The sequence below is a fragment of the Tamandua tetradactyla genome, chromosome 12 (genome assembly GCF_023851605.1).
Source record: "Tamandua tetradactyla isolate mTamTet1 chromosome 12, mTamTet1.pri, whole genome shotgun sequence".
NCBI classification, from domain to species: domain Eukaryota; kingdom Metazoa; phylum Chordata; class Mammalia; order Pilosa; family Myrmecophagidae; genus Tamandua; species Tamandua tetradactyla.
Genome location: NC_135338.1, coordinates 34,957,559 through 34,970,980, shown reverse-complemented (window position 1 = coordinate 34,970,980; position 13,422 = coordinate 34,957,559). Strand labels below are relative to the sequence as shown.

At 38.3% G+C, this 13,422-nt stretch overlaps 1 protein-coding gene across 22 annotated transcripts in view; it reads right to left on the bottom strand.

Annotated features, from left to right (window-relative positions):
• TTLL5 (tubulin tyrosine ligase like 5) overlaps window positions 1-13,422 on the bottom strand; it is a 445,087-nt gene that overhangs the window by 246,773 nt on the left and 184,892 nt on the right. For all 22 annotated transcript variants that reach the window (XR_013160369.1, XM_077123116.1, XM_077123107.1 and 19 more), the window contains 2 exons: window positions 3,390-3,510; window positions 553-699 (listed from right to left, as the gene is read on the bottom strand). Coding sequence is in view for 21 of the 22 variants with exons in the window: in XM_077123116.1 (XP_076979231.1) it covers window positions 553-699; window positions 3,390-3,510 (268 nt within the window). In the remaining variant the exon portion in view is untranslated. The remainder of the gene's footprint in view (window positions 1-552; window positions 700-3,389; window positions 3,511-13,422) is intronic.

The following is a 13,422-nucleotide window of genomic DNA, read 5'->3' as shown; positions in this document are numbered from 1 at the left end:
TAAATCCCCCTTATAAAAGCCATTCCATTTCTGGTATATTGCATTCCAGAAGCTTTAGCAAACTAAAGCAAATGCTTTACAAAATATTCTAATTAAACAGTATATTTCTCCTGGCTTGGTTATAAATGATGTCAATGTATAAAATGTTCCAGAGAAGAAAGTGTAGCTTTCTCTGGAAAGAATATGTCATTATATGAAGGCTACAGTTCAAATTTGCTCTCAAATAGTCAACTTCCCATTGTCCACAAGCACATTAACAACAATGCAAATTATTCACATACCCCAAGATTCATCTTGGGTGCGACAGAGCTCAAAAGGAATATTTCTTTTAGTAAAAATTAACTACAGCTACTGAAGTTCAGAAGTAACAAGTATTTCCAGCCCAGCTAGATTAAGATGTAGCATCCCATTCTCTGTAACAGTAACACACAGATGATAATGATGCTAGAGATCAGAAGGACTTCTCTACCCAGCTGGTCAGAAGCTTTTACCCTGTTTCTGACATTACGTGGCAATTAATCCAAATCCGAGATTAACAGATAAATCACTTACCTTGTTGTACACAATGATAAAGTCACCCAGTTGGTGGGCCAAGATTCTTCTGCGTTCAAGAAGTGCCAATCGTCGACTGGGTAACACCATTCTCAGGGAATGCTGGAGGTTGCTTGATGCTCGCTTGAGAAAACGGACCACCAGCTCCTATAAATTAAAAGTCATGGGGAAAGGGATAAGCACGGCTTGTGCTAAGCAAGAGCAGACAAGGTATGAAGGGATTATATAACAGAGATGTGAGAGGAGGTTTATTATATTTTCAACAAATAAGTACTCAGAAGCAAACATGTTAGGTATAACAAAAGTTAAAAAAGACAAAACAAAGGTATTCTAAATTAGGGTTCGTTTCCCGGTGCCTGCCCATGCAAAAAAAAAAGAAAAAAAATATTGTAAATTAGCAATCAAAAAATCAAATATGTTTGTAAATAATTGCGTAATAAAATAGTAGTTGTAAAAGTACCATAATTCATATACAAATAGTACTACAATAATTTCTTGCTACTCAGAAAAACTTATTTGGAGAATGTGGCATTCAAGGAAAGGTATGAGAAACTAAAACCAAGGGAACAGATGAAAACATCCAAAGGTGAGAAAGTAAAGAAAGAATCCAAAAGATATTCATACTCAAAGGTAGGTAAAAGAAGGAGGAATAAAAAAGAAACAGGGTAGAAACATCAGAAAGATACCAAGAAATACAGGAGAAAATAGTGTGTTGGAAGCCAAGGAAAGGATTCCCATGTCAAATGCTTCCAAGAGGGTGGAGAGGACCACAACCAAGACTAGACTCTGGATCTGGCCATGATGATATAATTTCAAGAGAACACTTTCAGTAAAATAAAGGAGGTAAAAATAAGAGATTAAGAAATGTAGGAGTAATGAAGACTGTAGATGACAAATGGAAACTACCAATTTGAAAACCTTAGTGATAAAGGGAAAAAAAGAATTGGCATAGTAGCTTGAAAGGCAAAAACATTTTTGTTTTTCTTTTTTTTTTGCTTCTTCCCCAAGGAGAAGGGAGCTTTAAGAGTTGGGAGGTTAGCAAAGAAAGCATAGTAGATGGTCATTAAACAGCAGAAAGGATACATAGCTCACTTGAAAAGGAACCAAAGAATCTTGAAGTATGAACAAAAACCAATCAGATCATTAATAACATCACAAATGTTTCAAAGAGAGGTTTTGCGATGCCTTAAAGATGGGTGTTCTCCCATAATACAACAACATGGCCTTAGGATGATGGAATTGGGGACCTTCTATTGATGTGTCTTTGTTATGTGATAAAGAATCTCTAACACTAATTAATACTAAGACTGGAGGGGACAGTTCTACACGTATCATCCTCATAAGCAAAACCCTGCCATGATCATCAGGGAATGGAGTAGGGTTTGTTCTCTGGATATGTTTGCAAAATAGAATTCATGTAACTGTTATTAAGTTTTGCAGTGATGATCTTAAATATTCTTGTGGAAAGTCCCAGAGAAAACCTGTGGGAATTTCAAACCGGCATTTGTAATGCTTACTCTATTTTGAGCTATTTTTCTCTCCTTAAATTTGATTTTAGTCCATTGTCCTTTGGTGCCAATTTACTTGAGTATAAAGGACAGCCTCACAATCAGAGGATTAGGTTTCATTGTTCTACTCTGCTGTCTTTGCTATAAGGTGAGTGAAGCTGTTGTATTAAAACATTTTTTCACAGTGAAGCAGACAAACTGACTCTGAAAAAGGCAGTTTCAATTTTCCACTTGGAAAGAGCAGAGCTAATATTTTCCACTGATGGTTGAAGGATTATTCACAAATACACAAGGTTTTATCTGTGGGATGCATTGGCTACTTTAAATTCACAAGTTGTTTTTTGGGATGACCAACATGTTTTAATAATAAGCCTGGCATAAAGACCTGCCTTTCCTATGTGGGGAACTAAAAATTACAATAGGGTCACTAGTGAGTTGTATAAAAGATGCAGCTTTCTTAGACTTAAAAGGTCCCTCTCTTTTTATCCTATTGATAAAAAAGCTACGGAAGGGCTGTGGCTTCTTCCACAAGCTGTGACCTTACCAAAGAGTTTGAAGCTCCCTGTCATTCTGATTGAAAAAATAAAAACCTTGCCAGAATATTAAATCCCAGGCATGTTCAAGTGAGTGCTATGTAATAAAAATTATTACTCAAGCAGTGTAATAAAGATAAACAAGTTCAATTCCATTAAGAATTTGAAGTTACAACTGGTAAAGAAAAACTGTTAAGTTTAAGGGCAGTGCTTTCTGAGAGGGCATATGATAAAGTGTGGCTTTCAAGGAACTAACCTGACCTCTCAGAACTGAAAATAAATGCCTTATGACACTTGAAGGCAATGGAAAAGCAAGTAATTTACCATCATAACACCTGGTTAAATTCAAGTTTCAGTTTCACCAAATATAAGCTGTGTAACAACAGGCAAGTCACCATTCTTCTCTGAGCCTTTGCTTCCCCATCTGTAAAATGGCGATGATAATGCCTCATTCAAAAAGTTAATAAAATATGAGGATGTTCGAGACAAGACTCTGTAAATTGTAATTCTTTTTGAAGGCTTTGCACAGGGCCTGATACCTAACGAGCAGTCAATTTTCATTTTCAGAATAAAATCACTGATGCCCCCACTACACAGTGTGATGAATATGGCTCCTCATCAATGCTTGGCATTAAAGTAAGAGAAATCTATAAACTATATTATACAGTAATTACTTTCACCATAAGAATGTACTGCTCTTTAGTCTAACAGGCGTGTGGGGAGGGGGATGGGGTGGAAGAAAAGAAGAGAGAGAGGGAAAGGGAAAGTAAAGAGGTTACAACAAGAAGAGCCTCACCATCTGTTCATCCTCCTTGGCAGCCCAGCTGGCACTGAATGTTTGACCTCCACTGTCTTTCATCAGGCGAATTTGAACATGCTGGAGATAGGCAGAGAATGCTATTCGGGCCTGCACTTTGCTACAGAAATCCAAAACAACATACTGTTATGAGACAGAATTACCAAATGTGTATTTGTCTCTCTCAAACTGACCTTGGAGGATCCTTCTATTAGGATGGCTAACAAGTATGAAGCCCGCCACACAGTCAATGAACAGAGATTCCTTCTAAACAGTACATGAGATATTTTTTTATTAAAAGACTCAGAGATGGAGACTCCTATTTCTTTTCTCATTATTGCCATAGGGAAAACAAAACAAAACAAAGGAAAGAATAGAGAATTAGGTTTTTTACTGTTATACCTTACTGCTTTGAATTTTTTAACAACATGTTAGGGAAATGGACAGAAGTATAAAATCTTCACAAGAACCTTTGTACTACTGTGTTTTCTGACTTGGAGGCATTTAAGAACGTACTTATCACTTAGTGCAAAAGTACAGATTTTGCTATGGCAACTAATATTTCTGGTGTGCAAAGGCCTCCAAGGCAGGAAACAGATAAATCCAACAAAGGAACTTTTGAGACCAAATTTTAAGGTCATGCTTTTCTCAACTAAAAGACAGGGGTGGCTGGAGCCCAGAAAAAAATGAGTGAGGTCCAACGAGTTTGGCATAGACAAACTCATGGGCCAGGATGGGCCTAGATCTTCAGTGGGAGAAAGATATCCTTAAACACAGTGAAAAGCACCTTAGCAGCATCACTGAAGAACCCAGCTGTTTTCTGCTTGGTGGTCTAGATTACAAACAAGGAAACAGGATCAAGCTATAGTTTGAAACACAAAAGTACCAGAGACACTGATGATTTTCACTTCAGCTGCTAAACTGTAGCAAGTCTGTTTTCTTTCAGGCTAGATTTTGGTTACTTCAGCTGATCGGCCTTCTGACACTGTAGCCAAAATTACATCAGCTAAGATTAGGGCCCAACACAAACTTTGTTTACAGTCCTCACACATGCAATCACAGAATGCTTTCTACTCACTATTCCCCCAAACATAGGATAAAGGATTTGTCCAGAGCAAACTGGAAATCCTAAACTGATCTAGCTTCTCTCTGTATTGGAGGGACCAGAAGGGACATGCATCAGATTTGGGAGTAGATTTTCTTTTGAGAATTTAGTACATAAGATCTTCAGAACACAGAATGTAAATAATATAAAGAGGGATATTTTGTTGAAACACAATATGACTTTGAAACAAAACATTTATATTTTTAAATGTTTCTCAACATTTATTCCTTGTTCACTGAGAAACTTTATCCCAAGCATTTTTCCCTCAACCATTCCCACAAACTTTATTTCACAACAAATTATTTTCAAGTAAGATAAATGAAAAAGATTCTCAATGTCAATGGATAAATTTACTTGTAATACAATGATCTGGAAATTGCATGTTTTGGATGCCTCCAAATACGGCAGGTTACCCAACTTCATGATTAGTCCCTTTATACTTAGACATAAAGGTCTTTTGGATAAAGGAATTATTGCTTTTAAGTTGAGATTTCAATCATTGTTTTGATGCAAAACATTGTTGCAAATTAATGACCATGAATTGAGTTTTCCATTTCTATGAATCTTACTAAGGAAAAGCCTGGGAAGTTAAATTCTGAGATTCTCCCTAAGATACTGGGCACATTGGTCAGCTAATCATTTGCAACAAAGAAGCAAACAAAAATGAAAGAAAGAAAACTCGAATGAATTAAACTGAAGGAAGCTATTTTTAAAAATAAAATAATAGCTTACATGGATCATCAGTACATAAAATATTCAACTAGATGGCTGGGGCCTGGAGTCTGAAGTTCTTGGCAAGGACCTTTCCCAGGTCTGTCAATAGCTGCTGAGAAGTCCCCAAGAACCACAGGCAACTCCAGGGAATACAGTCTGAAAACTACTGATTCACACTAACACACACAGTAATTATAAGTTTACTCACTGAAAGTGAGAGTCATAAGATTTATGAAGAAATCGTTTAATTACATAGTAAGTAGAATGTTATTGCGTAAAAGAACTTTATAGTCCAATGGTTTTCGGACATTTTATTTTCCATTCAGTGGGAACTTTTATACCCTCTAGGAAGAAAATTTGAAAAATGCTTGTCTAACCTTCTGCCATGGCTTGACAAGAAAGGAAACTGAGGTACAGGAAAGCTCTCTGATCTGTTCATGAACACAGCTAGTTGATAACATTAAAAAGGCCAGAGCCAAGGCCTTTTTTTTTGGTATGCTGTATGGCAGGGTCACATTTCATTATTTTTTCATGTGAGTATCCTGTTATTATAACACCATCTGCTGTATTTTTGTTTGTTTCTTGCATTTTGATTGTTTGTTTTGGGGGAAGTACATGGACCGGGAATTGAATCCAGGTCTCCTGCATGGCAGGCGAGAATTCTACCACTGAACTATCTTTGCACCCCGAGCCAAGGCCTTTTAACTGAGTTCAGTATGTTCTCCATTAACAGAACTACTTCTTTCTCCACAACAATGCTCCAGACTTTAACTCTGCCCCCTTCTAACCCAACCCCCAATATCACCCTCCATCTCTCAATATAAGAACTGGCCTCTAACTTACTTGAGAAAATAAAAGCTATCATGCAGAAATCCTAAAACTTCCTTTTCTTCAACTTCTAACTGTTGTATTCATCTAAATACCCTACTTTTCTGATTCAAAGGAAGAGATACTCTTCCATTGGCTTCTTTCTACCTTCCTTAAGCATACTTCTTCATCATAATATCCATTTCTGCAACTCTAATCCTTTTGCTATCAAATCTTTCCCCTTGGACTATACACAAATCGAAGAATCCTGATCTTAAAAAACAAAACAAAACAAAACAAAAACTTCTTAGCTCATTCTCTCCCTAATGCACTCTGACCTTCCCTTTCATTGCCAAACCCTCTGAAAAAGTTAATTCACACTTGCTTTCTGATTTTGTCAGCTCACAAGTTCTCTTTTCACCCACTCAGTCACACAACCACAGCTCTCCTTGCACTCCTGATCCTAATTTGGGCTATCTGAGGCATTCTACAGACTTAAAACTCTCATACTGAGCTTTTACCATACCCCTCCTTCCAATTTAATGCCTACCTATCTAACTGCTATTTTCCTGGTCTCTGTGCTGACTCACCTATTAAACACTGGTGCTCCCCGGCACTCAATTCCCTTCCTTTTCTATTTGTCTACATCTGCTGAACTAAACTGAACTGGACAGTCTCATCCATTCTGAAGGCTTTAAAATCAGCTGTACACTCCTGTTTAACTCTGACCTGCAAAGCTCTATTTCCCCCTGTTCACTGGACAACTTCAACCCAAAGCACTTCTACTTCATTGTGTCCTAAATGAAGCCCATTATTTCTATTACAAAACCAAATCCTCAATATCTCTTTTGTTGTTCATATTTGGCTTTTCTTTCTCTCTCTGTGCCCAACTCCGAAAGTGAAATCATTACCCTCCCCTACATGGGACATGACATCCAGGGGTGAAAGTCTCCCTGGCAGAGTGGGAGATGACTCCCAGGGATGAGCCTGGCCCTAGCACCACGGGATGAACAATGCCTTCCTGACCAGAAGGGGGAATAGAATTGTAACAAATAAGACATCAATGACTAAGAGTTCAAATAAGAGTTAAGACACTACTCTGGAAGCTACTCATATACAAACTTCAGCTAGATATTGCTATGATCATGGTTTCCCAAACCCGAACAAAACCATACCTACCAATCCTAAGAACACCTAGAACTTTATCTGAGACTCTACAAAGGTTCCATGCACTATGATTACTTTCCAGAAACTTCCAGATGGCTTCATAAGCCAGATACGTCCTGAAACCCAGAGGGGCCAGCCTCTCCAAGAACATCAACAGGTTCCATACCCCTATCCCATATTATTGACAGCCCTTTCTAACATGAAAAAGTTAGAATGGGCATAGCCCAAATACACCTAAAGATTGAGAGAATGATCAAAGGAGAAGTTGGAATTATAACAGAGAAGACAGGATTTGACAGATGAGTATGGCTGCTGAATCACTATATTGATATTTCTTTTAGTCTTCGTGCCTTGGAGCAGCTAGAAGGTAAAACACAAAATTGTGAAATTGTAACCCATACCAAACTCTGAAATAAGTTTTATTATCCACTGTTCTGATGAGCTTTGAAACTAACTGCTTTTTTGTATATATCTTATTTTTCACAATAAAAAATATTAATAATAATAAAATTTTAAAAAAACAAACAAACCTAGAATTCCAGGAATATGGCAGAATAGGATAGGCTGAGTTCAACCCTGGTCCAAGGAACAACTAGAGAAGTGACAGAAAAATTACCAGCACAACAGTTTCAGGATGCAAATGACCTGAGATAGCCTTCTACACTATATAGGAAAGTCCTGGATGAAAAAGCTGAGGAACTGAGATGCAGAAAAAGAGGTGGTAGGCTCCACTGGGAATCTAACAGGGATTTCACCAAGGACAAAAGGCTGTGCCCAGGAAAGTGGCTGTATTAGCAACTAGCTTGGGAGATCAGCCTCCTCAGCTCCACAACTTGGAGCTCATTTAGGGAACACAAAGCCAGTAAACTCACTTTCCCTGCTCAAAGAAACCACCCAGCTACTGCACAGAGCCTACCATTCTGCTTTACATATGTAAGCCTGGAGCCATCTGGAATACATGGATGGAGAAACAGGGACAAAGAAGTAAGCCACGCCATGCCCCACACCTTGCACCCCATACCGTATTCTGCACCCCCACGCCCCTGCACTCCCCAGCACCTGAGTTCATAAGCAACCGTGCTGCATCCTGCGCACATGTGCACCCATGCACTGCCCTACACTGCAGCCTGCCCAGTGCCATGCCCACCCCATGCCACCCAAGCCACGACCTCCCGTGATCTGCCCCCCATGCCAAGTGCCTACCACATCCCCAGAATGTGCCACCGCATCCTTCCCTATGCCATGCACCCCTGTGCCACACCCCAGGCCATACCTAGCCAACAGGGGTTTCCAACTTGGCATGGACAAGGGCAGCTGACATACCCACAGCCAAAATTCATGCCAAGCAGGAACCTGGGGGCTACCAGACCCATCAAGTCCACAAGCAGAATCTCCACTGAGTTGTACACTGTCCAGCCCCCAGCCATGGGAATGGCGGTTTTCAGGAGGCACAGGACCAGTGGGCCTGGCTGGAATTGCACCAGGATTCCATCAAACTCACCCAACATCCAGGGAGAGATGGGCCTGAGGGGAAAAGAAGGGCCAAGAGCACCATCTTCTGGGAAGAAATGTTAAATGCAGTCTGGCAAACAGATTATCCTGTCTAGCATCAAACAGACCCTTAAGTAGAGTTGCAATCTGTGCATGAAGTCTGACCTTGGTTTGGCAGGGAATTACTGATGATCCAAGTGCAAAATGAGACCTTCAACATAAACCCAAGATAAAACTAAGATAATTGAGGGTAATCAACTTTCAAAATAACCCTGTATTAGTTTGCAATCTGCTGGAATGCAATATACTAGAAATAGAATGGTTTTTTAAAAGAGAATTTAGTAAGTTACAAGTTTACACTACTAAGGAAGTGACATTGTCCAAATTAAGGCACCAACAAGAAGTTACTTCACTTGGGAAAGGCTGAAGGGTCAGGAACACCTCAGTCAGCTGGATAGTCACATGGCTGGCATCTGCTGGTCCCTTGCTCCTGGACTCCACAGTTTCAGCCTCTGTTGTCATGGGGGTTCCTCACTTTGCTTCTCTGGGGCTGATTTTGATCTCTTGGCTTCTTTTGGCTCTCTCCAGGTTCTCACTTAACATATCACAGTGATATCTGCTGGGCTCCAAGCATCTCCAAACATCTCCAAGCATCTCTTGTCCCTGTTCTCTGAAGCAAGTATTCTCAAAGCGTCTACATCTGGTCTCCCTGTCAGCACTGAGGCTTCTGTCATTTTCTGACCCTCTGCAAAATGTCTTCTCTTTTAAACTTTTTTGACTGAAAGTAGGAAGAGCGAAATGAGGCAAAACAAAGTGTCAATGGCTGAGAGATTCCAAACAGAGGTGAGAGGTTATCCTGGAGGTTATTCTTATGCATTAATTTAGTTAAGGTTATTCTTATGCATTAATTTAGTTAAGGCCTAACAAAGAGGCTGCAGGGAACTGCCTGAAAATGTAGAGCTGTGTTCCAGTAGCCATGTTTCTTGATGATGATTGTATAATGATATAGCTTTCACAGTGTGACTGTGTGATTGTGAAAACCTGTGTCTGACACTTCTTTTACCTACCTTATGGACAGATGAGTAAAACATATGGATTAAAAATAAATAAATAAAAGGGAGAACATATGTTAAAATAAATTTAGTAGATTGAAATGCTATGTCAATGAAAGGGAGGGGTAAGGGGTATGGTATGTATGAATTTTTTTTCTGTTTTCTTTTTATTTCTTTTTCTGAATTGATACAAATGTTCTAAGAAATTATCATGATGATGAATATACAACTACATGATTAAAAAAAGAATGTTCATATGGTAAAAAAAAAAAAATGTCTTCTCTTTTAAAGGATTCTGGTAAACTAATCAAGACATACCTGGAATTGGTGGGTCATATCTCCACCTAATCAAAAGGTCACACCCACATTTGGGTGTGTCACATCTTGTGCTGGTTTGAAAGGATGTATGCCCCCTAGAAAACCCATGTTTTAATCAAAATCCCATTTCATAAAGGTAGAATAATCCCTATTCAATACTGTATGTTTGAAACTGTAATCAGATCATCTCCCTGGATGATGTGATTTAGTCAACAGTGGTTGTTAAACTGGATTAGGTGACGATATGTCTCCACCCATTTGGGTGGGTCTTGATTGGTTTACTGGAGTCCTATAAAAGAGAAAACATTTTGGAGAATGGGAGATTCAGAGAGAGCAGAGAATGCTGCAGCACCACGAAGCAGACACTCCACCAGCCAGTGACCTTTGGAGATGAAGAAAGAAAACGCCTCCTGGGGAGCTTCATGAAACCGAAAGCCAGGAGAGAAAGCTAGCAGATGAAGCCCTGTTCGCCAGGTGCCCTTCCAGCTGAGAGAGAAGCCCTGATTGCGTCTGCCTTGTGCCTTCTCATATGAAAGAGAAACCGTGAACTTCATCGGCCTTCTTGAACCGAGGTATCTTTCCCTAGATGGATGCCTTAGATTGGACATGTCTATAGACTTATTTTAATTGGGATATTTTCTCAGCCTTAGAACTAGCAACTCATTAAATCACCCCTTTTAAAAGACATTCTGTTTCTGGTATATTCCATTCCAGCAGCTAGCAAACTAGAACACATCTCCATGGAGATAATATGATCAAAAGTTTCCACTTACAATATTGAATTAGGATTAAAAGAAACTACTGACTCCACAAGACTGAATCAGGATTGAAACAAGGCTTTTCTGGGGTACATAATATTTTCAACCAGCACATCTTGGGTTAATCAAGATGATAAAATGCCTCAAAGCCAACAGAAAAGCACAAAGCATGTGAAGATGCAGGCAGATATGGCCTAGCCAAGAGACCGAATTAAAACACCAGAAGAGACACAGACTCTGGAACAATAAATCAAAGATGTTCACACAAATCTCCTAAATAAATTCAGTGGGCTGGTTAATGACATGAAGGATTTCAAGAAGGCACTAAAGAGCATGAAGAAGAATCTGAAAGAATAAGTAGTAAAACAGCAGATATCACAGAGATGAAAGATGCTGTAGACCAAATAAAAAATATACTAGAGACAAGCAACAGTAGAATTGAAGAGGCAAAACAAAGAACAAATGAACTAGAGGACAGGACAACTGAATATGAATGCACAAAAGAACAAATGGCAAAAAAAGTCAGAAAAATTTGAATTGGATCTCAGGAAAATGATGGACAACATGAAGCACATAAATATAAGAATCACTGATGTCCCAGAAGAAGAAAGAATATAGTAAACAGCTAGGAATTTTCAGTTGAGCAGATAATAGGGGGAAACTTCCCAACCTTTATGAAAGACATAAATATGAAAAGCAAACAACCCCAACAAAATCAAAATAAATAAATCCAAATAGGTCTACTCCAAAACACATACTAATCACTTTGTCAAATGTTCAAGAGAAGAAGAAAGTCCTGAACACAGCAAGAGAAAAGTGACTCGCCACATACAAGGGAAACCATATAAGAATGAGTTTGGACTACTCAACAGGAAACATGGAGGCAAGAATGGAGTGGTATGATATATTTAAGATACTGAAAGAGAAAGACTTCCAAACAAGAATTCTTTAACCAGCTAAGCTGTGTTTCAAAAGTGAGGGGGAGATTAAAATGTTCACAAACAAAGACTGTGAAACAAGAGACTTGCCCTACAAGAAATATTAAAGGGAGTTCTGTCAGCTGAAAATAAAGGATAGGAGAGGAAGGTCGGGAGGAGGACACAGAATTGAAGAGTACCAGTAAGGATAACTTAAAGGATAAAAAGAGAAAGGGAAAAGAATATATAATCTGACTAATAAAAACCAAAGGGTAAGATGGGAGATCCAAGAAATATCTTCATAGTAATAACTGAAGGTTAATGGTTAACTCACCAATTAAAAGATACAGAATGGCAGACTGGATTAAGAAATGTGATCCATCTATACGCGGTTTACAAGAGACTCACCTTAGCCCCAAGGATACAAATAGATTGAAAGTGAAAGGATGGAAAAAGATGCTTCATGCAAGCTATAACAAAAAGAAAGCAGGAATAACTACAGTAATATAAGACAAAATAGATTTTAAATGTAAAGACAACATAAGAGACAAGGAAGGACACTACATAGTAATAAAAGGGACAATTCACCAAGAAGTATTAACAATCATAAATATGTATGCTCCCAATCAAGGAGTTTCAAAGTATATGAGGAAAATATTGGCAAAACTGAGAGGAGTAATAGAGGTGTCAAAAATAATAGTGTCAGATTATATATGTAAAATGGAACGATCATATATTAAGAATGCTTGTGCTTTTTTGTTGTCATATTTTTAAAAAAATTTTAAAATTAATTTAAAAAAATAGTGTTGGGGGTGGGGGGTGATGCAAGGGTAGTTCAGTGGTTGAATTCTCGCCTGCCATACAGAAATCCCGGGTTTGAAGTTCACCCCACTTATTTCCAAAATTCAACAAATGGTGCTGTAATTACATGATGCTCACACGGAAAAAGAATGAAATGTGACCCCCACAGCATACCAAAAAAAAAAAAAAAAAAAAATGGTGGGAGACTTCAATACACCACTCTTCCATATAGATAGAACAACCAGACCAAGGATAAACAAGGAAATAGAGAACTTAAACAATTTAATAAATGAATTGGACCTAACAGACATATATAGGTTATAATACCCCAAAACACTAGGATATACATTCTTCTCTAGTACTCATGGAACATTCTACAGGATAGATCATATGCTGGGGCATAAAACAGCTCTTTATGAATTTTAAAATACTGAAATTATACAAAGTACTTTCTTTGATCACAAAGGAATGAAACTCAAAATCAATAACCACTAAAGAACTGGACGTTTCACAAATAAATAGAGATTAACACACCCTTAAATAATCAGTGGGTCAAAGAAAAAATTGGCAAAAATCTGGAGACATATGAAAATGAGAATACAACATATCAGAACTTAAGGAATGTGGCAAAGGCAGAGCGGAAAGGCTAATTTATTACCCTAAATGCCTATACTATAAAAGAAGAAAGAGCAAAAAAATCGAGGACTTAACTGCTCACCTAGAAGAACTAGAGACAGAACAGCAAGCTAACCCCAAATCAAAAAGAAGAGAAATAACAAAGATTAAGGCAGAAATAAATGAATTTGAGAAAAAAAAAGAATCAATAAAACCAAGAGCTGTTTTTTTTTAGAAAATCAATAAAATCAATGGACCCGTAGATAGGCTGACAAAGAAAAAAAGAGA